This window comes from Sinocyclocheilus anshuiensis, unplaced genomic scaffold (genome assembly GCF_001515605.1).
Source record: "Sinocyclocheilus anshuiensis isolate Anshui unplaced genomic scaffold, SAMN03320099.WGS_v1.1 scaffold1137, whole genome shotgun sequence".
NCBI classification, from domain to species: Eukaryota; Metazoa; Chordata; class Actinopteri; order Cypriniformes; family Cyprinidae; genus Sinocyclocheilus; species Sinocyclocheilus anshuiensis.
The window spans coordinates 286384-294728 of NW_015558597.1; the positions used below are offsets into that span (position 1 = coordinate 286384).

At 38.9% G+C, this 8345-nt stretch overlaps 1 protein-coding gene across 1 annotated transcript in view; it reads left to right on the plus strand.

The window, feature by feature from the left end:
* LOC107680061 (uncharacterized) overlaps positions 1–8345 on the plus strand; it is a 45070-nt gene that overhangs the window by 9325 nt on the left and 27400 nt on the right. Inside the window, exons 13-21 of the mRNA XM_016475823.1 lie at positions 388–648; positions 784–1044; positions 1168–1428; positions 1884–2150; positions 2257–2517; positions 4162–4416; positions 4679–4939; positions 5504–5764; positions 5901–6164. Of these exons, the coding sequence (XP_016331309.1) occupies positions 388–648; positions 784–1044; positions 1168–1428; positions 1884–2150; positions 2257–2517; positions 4162–4416; positions 4679–4939; positions 5504–5764; positions 5901–6164 (2352 nt within the window). The remainder of the gene's footprint in view (positions 1–387; positions 649–783; positions 1045–1167; positions 1429–1883; positions 2151–2256; positions 2518–4161; positions 4417–4678; positions 4940–5503; positions 5765–5900; positions 6165–8345) is intronic.

Here is an 8345-nt window from a genome sequence, read left to right on the forward strand (position 1 = left end):
GTTTAATTCGAATTCATCACAGGACGTCATCTTCCCAAAAGTATAACATGTCAACTGCCTATAAAATATGATTTTTTTTTTCTTTTGGTATACAAAATTTGACTCAAAATTCACACATTGTTTAATGTCTATGTAATTAAATGTCTATGTAAGTAATTAAGTCTTCCACATGTGAATATGACTCTTTTGCTTTTTAGATTTCAATGGATGAATTAATATAAATGTCAAAATGTCTTTGTATATGTACAAAAGAACAAAAATTCTAGAGCTTTTTAATACAGGGTACAAACATCTTGATGAAAAGGGCATTTAACTGTCTTTTGTCTAAAGTGACACTGACCCACTCAAATTTCTTCTTCTCTTTCCCCTCTTTCTCTTGTTCAATAGTTCCCTGCCCACCAACTAACGTCCAGAGCACTATGAACTGTAGTACCAACTCCGCCACTCTGTCTTGGACTGCCAGTCCTAACGCAGTGTCCTACAGAGGCAGGGCTTCAGGCACAGATGGCCACACTGTGACGTGTGATGTCAGAACTCCAGGGTGCCAGTTAAACGGCTTGCACTGTGGACAGGAGTATGTGTTTGTTGTAACTGCTTCTGACGGAAGCTGTGAAAGTCCAGACAGCATCGAGAACAGACATGAGACAGGTATCACAATAATAATAATAATAGTAGTAATAATAATAATGATAGCTTACATTTTCTTCAGCTATCACCATCACTGTTATGAACCCAGAGCATTACATAGAGTGTCTCTTTCTCTCCTCGCCTGTTGTTTTCCAGCACCGTGTGCCCCTCAGAGTGTGTCCAGATTCCTGGACTGTGCCTCTAACAGCCTGAACGTAAGCTGGGCTCTCGGTCTCACAGATCTAAACTACACCGTCCTCGCCAAGACTACAGGTGGCACTGTGCTCAGTTGTACCACAATGAGCTCTGGTTGTATCATCACTGGTCTGCAGTGCGGAAAGAACTACACCGCTGTCGTCACAGCAAACAACGGAGAGTGTCAAGGGCCAGAGAGTGTGGCCCGTCCTGTTCAAACAGGTGAGATTTCTGTAATGCAAAACAGGTCACAACATGTCAGAATTTAAAATGAGAGATTTCACCCAAAAATCAAAACAAAGAAAAAGTACAAATGAGAAATACTTTCTGTCTCTCTTCTGGCAGTGCCGTGTATTCCCACGTCAGTCCATGCCAATGTGCAGTGTGTGAGTAACACAGTGAGGGCATCATGGGGTCCGGCAGCTGGAGCTTTGTCCTACACCGGTGTTCTGACGGGCCCAGGCCATTACAATGAATCCTGCCTGACCTCTGGCCTCTCCTGCTCCTTCAGGGGCCTGACCTGTGCACAAACCTACACGCTAAATGTCATCTCTCACGACAGCCAATGCAACAGCCCAGTCAGCCCCAATATCTCTGTCACAACAGGTAGGAAAACACAATCTGTTTCACCTTAACATGAGCTCTGTGAGCTGCCTTCTAAGTTTGGATCATTAGCTTAGCACATTGCTAAGTAACGATCCAACAGTCTAAAGCCAAAAGTATACCTCCCATGTCTGTGTTCTGCTCCGTGGACAACAGTGAATGCGCAAAAGATTTAATTAAGCATTCAAAGCCCATTCGGTAGTGTGCACTTTATCACATTCAATTTGTCAATGCATAACAGACAGCAAACGGGTTGAATAAACATGCAAATTAATTCTCTAACACTAAATGGCACTTTTAGAAAAGCAAAAAAATACCCTGGTTACCCTGGGATTGTCTTCTCAGACAATGATACATGTGATGTTGCCTTAGAATTTCACCAAACAGTGCTTAGAAGAGTGCATAATGTCTCTGTAGGCATCTTACTGGGCTTTGCACTAACCTTTGACCTTTTCCAGCTCCCTGTGACCCTGAGAGCGTGACTGCAGTGCTCAAGTGTGACTCTCGCACGGTAAATGTGTCGTGGCATGCTGCCGCTGGTGCCAGCGTGTACACGGTCCTGGCACAAACACAGAATCAGAGCATTCCTCTCTCTTCCTGTCGGACCTCAGCCACTTCCTGTGACCTCACGCAAATCCACTGTGGGGAGGTTTTTAATGTCACAGTGCTTGCTGATGACGGAGCCTGCAACAGCTCAGCACGGGCCAGCACTACACTGGAGTCGGGTATAGAGAGCATGTCCAGATTACAGTCTTTAACTTTAATTTGGATTTGCTTGTGTAGCCTAATGACTTAATTTCCCTTAATTTCTCTCCCTGTGTAATGTCTCAGCACCATGTCCTCCGACAATGAGGCCGCCTTCACTGAACTGCAGCACTAATGCGGCCCTGGTGTCCTGGGTGAAGGACCCAGATGCTGTGAGTGTCCGTGTCAGTGCCACCTCTGACCTGGGACACACTGCCTCCTGCAGCTCTTCTGCAAACAACTGTTCCCTGGACACCATGCTATGTGGTCAGATGTACAATGTATATGGTGTGGCCCAGGGCCCTCAGTGTGAGAGTGCACCTAGTGCTCCATTCAGTATTGTCACAGGTAGGTACACCACATATTCATAATTCAGCATCAAATGAGCAGTGTTGGGGGTAACGTGAGTTATGTAATCAGATAATGTAACTAGTAAAGTAATGCATTACTTTTAAATTTACAACCAAGTATCTGAGTTACTTTTTCAAACACTTTGTTTTCCCATTTACTGATTGACAGCTCTCCTGTCCCCGTGTTTTGAGAAAGCGGGAGTAAGTGCAGAGGCCAGAGGCATTTCCTTTAGCCTGAGGCTTATTCATTTCACTTTTGGTTTGAAAGGGCCTTTACAGTTGCCAAAAATAAAACTTTGGGGTTTTTTGTTATTAAAAAAACAAACAAATTAGCAAGCCCAGCCCCTGTGACAAAAAGTAACACAAAAGTAATATAATGCATTACTTTACATTAAAAGTAACTAAGTAACACAATTAGTTACTTTTTCATGGAGTAACGCAATATTGTATTGCGATATTGTAACTTTCCAAAACACTGCAAATGAGTATGAAATAATCTGCGTTTTAGAGCACTACACATACATTTTTATCTTTCTGCTTTGAAATGATAATATAATTGGTTATTTTTTAAACAAACACTGCCTTTACAGTAAGTGGTTAATTCTGGTAGCACCTTTAAATTCTGCATCATTAGCCAACTAATTTAGAAACACTTTTTGTCAAAAAGAGGCTTTAATGTAAATAAATGTGTTGTCACATGACAGGATTACTCCATTTCCCAATAATGTTCAAGGGTACTTTAGACTTAATCTAGACCTAATAATAGTGAAATAACCTAAAGTAAACTATATTCTGAACATTTTTCACTGTATCAGTATTTTTATGGTCCCATGAACTGCACATTGTGTATTGCATATTGTGAAACCGAAAAACGAACAAACCCTAACAAAACAACAAATATTATAAATAAAATTGGTTACACTTTATTTTAAGGCACCCTTGTTCCAGTGTATTTACACAAATACGTACGGAGTCATTTTAATTAACAACAGGTACTTACTATAGACTTAGGGTTAGGTTTAGGGTTAGTTACTTGTAATTATGCATAATTTACCGTTACCATTATGTTATCATCATTTAAAATGTTTTAGTGGCTGAATAATTGACATCCATGTACAATATTTATATATACTGCATACTATATTTTCATTAAAGGTACACTTTGTAACTTTTTTTTGTTCAACATTAATATAATGAGCGAGTACATCATAAATCCATCTGCCAAAAAGTCTAATCCTGAATCACTATGGTATACCAATAATAAGCGTTTATAGTCTGACTATTTTAAACCTGTCAGAACGACAACCGCTACAAATAGCCCAAAACCTGCATGCTCATGATATCTATAAACAAAGCGAAGTAGCTCCGGCTACAATGTTCTTCCACAAGATGCATGCGGTTTTGTTTATTAACCGCTAGAGGGCAAGCCATTGCATAGTGTACCTTTAATGTAATTAATTGACAATTAAATGAAAAGTCATGGAAACTGCGTAAAATTAAGTATAAAGAAGAGAAGAAAGTCTCGTGCTGCAGAAGTTCCCCATGATGCCTCCCAGCACAACTGTCTACTGCATTACTGCATTACAGGCCAAAATAAACATTCAGAGCTTAATAAAAGCGCTCTTCTGTTACTGTTTGCCAGCCCCCTGCACTCCTGCTGAAGTGAGCGCTAACTACAGCTGCGGCACCAGCACAGAGCTGAGCTGGACTGACAGTCTGGGCCGAAAGAGCTTCTATGTGCTTGCACAGACGAACAATCACTCAGACTCCTGCAGCACAGTCCAAACCCACTGCTCCATCAATTCACTAAGGTGTGGAAGTCTTTATAATGTCTCTGTGGAATCAATTTCTGGCCACTGCAACAGCAGCCATGCAGCCCACACACAGCTGCAGACAGGTGAACACTCATAAACACAACCCTTATTTACCTGCGCAAACATTTCAACTCTTTCTCTGATGATTTACTGAACCTTAAAGAAGTCGTATCTTATGTAATTATTTTTTTCATTACCATTTCCACAATCATTATAACCCTTAAAATTAAACAGGCCTTTTTTTAGATTTCTATGTAAATTGCCTTGTTGCATATGAAATCAGTTTCAATAAATAAGCATTTGTATATCTGGAGAAGATAATAATGATACTTCCTGTCCTCTCAGCCCCTTGTGCCCCAAAGAATGTGACTGTAAGACTACAGTGTCTGAACAACACCGCCATTGTGTCGTGGGAGGGAAGTCCTGGTGCCGTGGGCTATAACGTCACTGCTGTGGGACATGATGGTGATATCAAGCACAGTACCGTCACTGGCACCAGTTGTCAACTACCCAACATGCACTGTGGGCAGACCTATGACATTGTAATCACACCCTTCTCTCAGACATGCACTGGGTTCCCGACTGCTCCCTACACTTTCAATGCAGGTGTGTATTGGCAGTTTCCACAAATGGGGTACAAATTGCAGTCTCATTGCTTTTGTAATAAATAATAAAGGGACAAAGACCATGTATTTTGTAGTGAGAGCTATTAGATAAACTATTATGCAAGATAAAATTAACATAAGCTGAACATTAACATAAGTGAATATCTCGAATGTATCCAACAATAAAACATCCTAATTCTTTAAACTGAAGAAAAAGTAGTTTTGATTGTTAATCTACTTTAATTAGCAAAAATGCAACCCAGTTACCATATGATTATCACAAAACATGCAACATTAGATATATTTGTGACATCCAGCAAAGTGAAATATTTTGGACTTTTTCACATTGTGAAAAAACACTCATCTTTTCTGGTGTACTAAAATCCCGTGTTGGTCAGTTTCTGTCGATGCAGTGTGAATGGGCCTTAAGGCACTATCTTTGAAAAGTTCCAGTTACTGTACGAAGGACATTCTAGGGATCTTCCTGCATCAATTTATTTTAGCTACTTAATTAACCATAATTTTAGTACTAAGAATACCATTTTTTCTCTCAACACCCCTTCAGGTTCCTGTCCTGCCAGTGATGTTCAAGCTTCTCTACAATGCGATGATAATGTGGGACGTGTCTACTGGACTGCTGCCAAAAATGCTGAAAGTTACATTGCCATGGCAACGGGTATGGATGGCCACACCCACACTTGCACCTCCAGTGGCACCAACTGCACCTTCAGTGATCTGCACTGTGGTGAGGACTACACTGTTACAGTGGCTACAGTGGAACGTGGCTGTCAGAGTCAACCCAGCATACCTGTCAATCTAAAATCAGGTCAGGAAACAGGAAACAAAGTACTATAAGATTTGTCTTGTCTGTGGCATTACACACAAATGAACCTTTCTAATCAGTTTAAAGTTTTAACAATCAAACTAGTGTTTCATTTTGACCCAATTCCTCATTCTTCTAGCTATCTGCCCACCCTTGAATCTGGCCGGTTACACCAACTGTGCTACGGATGACATCAGCATTACATGGGACCCCAGCCCAGAGTCTGGAGTCACTTACTTCCTGTTCATCCATCAGGTGGATGGGCTGAACTCCACCTTCAGCACAACACAATCCTCATATGTTCTAACAGGGTTTCACTGTGGAATGAGTTTCATTGTACAAGCAGCTGCTCAGGACAGCATTTGCACCAGTCCATACGGAAGCCCAACACAGATATACACAGGTATAAACACCTAACATTTTCTGTTATCTTCACAACAGCTACAAACAGCATTAGACTGCTTACGTTTACAAGTATGCATGGAAAAATGTACAGTAAACCAGATATTATTGCAAGGTTCTTGAAAAGGTTTATTTTATGCAGAATGTGCATTATCTTGCTTTTTACAAGGCTACAAATCAAATAAGTTAAAAGAAAAACAACAAACATATATATTACGTTAGGGCAAAGTTGGTTCACTCACATTACAATGAATGGAAGAAATTGCAGCATGCAATATGGAGGAGTTTTACTTGCTAAATAAAAGAGACTATCACCAATTGGGAAAGTAATTGCATCACTGCAGCTACAGTTTGAAACTCTGGTTCTTATTTACATTTACATTTGGCAGACACTTTTAGCGGAAGCAATCAAAATCAACAAAAGAGCAATGATATGCAAGTGCTATTGTATAATAAATAAAAAGAAAACATAGATAGAATACAAAATTACTAAAGAAGCAAGTGTTAGTTTTTTTAGTTTTCTTTAAAGAAAACAAGCAGTTAGCAAATAAATAGAGTGCAAGTCTAAAAGGGGCAAGTTTTCTTTTTAAATAATATAATTAAAATAGAGAGTGCTAGAGTTAGAGGGTCAAATAAAGATGGAAGAGTATGGGATGATTTTAGGCTCAAAATGATTAATAGATGCACGCACAATTATCCATGTACTGCATACATTTTATACATGTATCTTACTAACCACAAACAAATGCCTTTCAATTTGAGTCTGTGGAATTCGGGATTAAATGATTGTGCAGCGATTTGTACAAATACAGACATGTTTGTGAATAAAAATGTTCTGTTCTGCACTAATATATCATAAATTGCTCATGCAAAAAGGAATCGTGTACACGATTTGAAAAATTTGCAAATGTGCGTCACTACACTGAAACAAATGCTTTTCAATTGGTGTCTGCAGAGTTAAGAATTACATTAATGTGCAGCATTAGATTAAAATGTGCATTTGTGGATCAGGCAAAACACAGTTTGTTTAATTTGTATTTTTGTGCTATTGCTAGTAATGTGTTCATTTATTACTGACCGTTTAATTGTCTTTATGTAACATTATTTATTAAAATGCAAGGTTACTTGAGTCAGAAACAAAGAAAAAAGAAACCTGCGAAAATGAGTAAAACCAAAATGCGCAATCCCGCACCGAGATTCAGGACGTGATTAAACATATATTGTATTATATAGAGATTTGTAAAAATAAATTTCCACGACTTTTCCAAAGCTTTCTGGGTTTTTCATGACCGTACGAACCCTGTAAATGGCTATTTTTATTTTTTAAAATCGTTTTGATGAAATTTCTGCTCCACTTTGTGTGGAGGTAGTGAGACGGGACAAAGTCAAGCAAGATATTGGGGTAGGCTATTCTATAGTCTTTGGATGGGAGAGAGCACTCAAAACTCTTAATTTAGTGGAACATTAATATAATATAGAATCATCCTCTTTAAAGAAGTGAGGCGTGAACATTATCATTATCTTTGTAAATGTGCGCTCTTTTGGGCTAAAGGCTTAATGGAACCGTTTAAACCGTTTAAATGATTTTTCTGACTGGCACACAACTGAACAAATGTAAACGGGTTAAGGCGGGGCACCTGGGCTGCAGCCCATTCAAGCCCAATGGTAAGTCCGGCCATGCACGTTACATTGTGTTTTCTTTGTTTCTTTTTGGCTTGGCTATTCTCCTCTGCCCGTAGAAATACAATAAAGATGTTTTATTGAACTTGTTCTAACTTAACTTGTCTTAAGACACAGAATAGCTTATATTAATTTTGCCAAACAAGAACTTTGTGACGGTACCTTGGGTTTTTTACTTTTTTTTTCTGTAATTCAATGGCACATTGTCAGTTATTCCTTCCTTGTATTATTATTATTATTATTATTATTATTATTATTACTATTATTAAAAGGGCTATTATAGTCGCTCATTTAAGCCATCAGTAATCGCACGTTTATATTTAATTAAATTATTAAATTAACTTAAACTAAACTATAGCTACTAAACGAGCGTTTTATAGGCTATAGCCTATTCCGCGCTCAAGCGGATCGCATAAATAGCTAGAACATATTTTATATAGGCTACATATTACTAAACTGTTTTCTGAGTCAGTGTCGGCTGCAAAGAAGTTGACGATGCTGC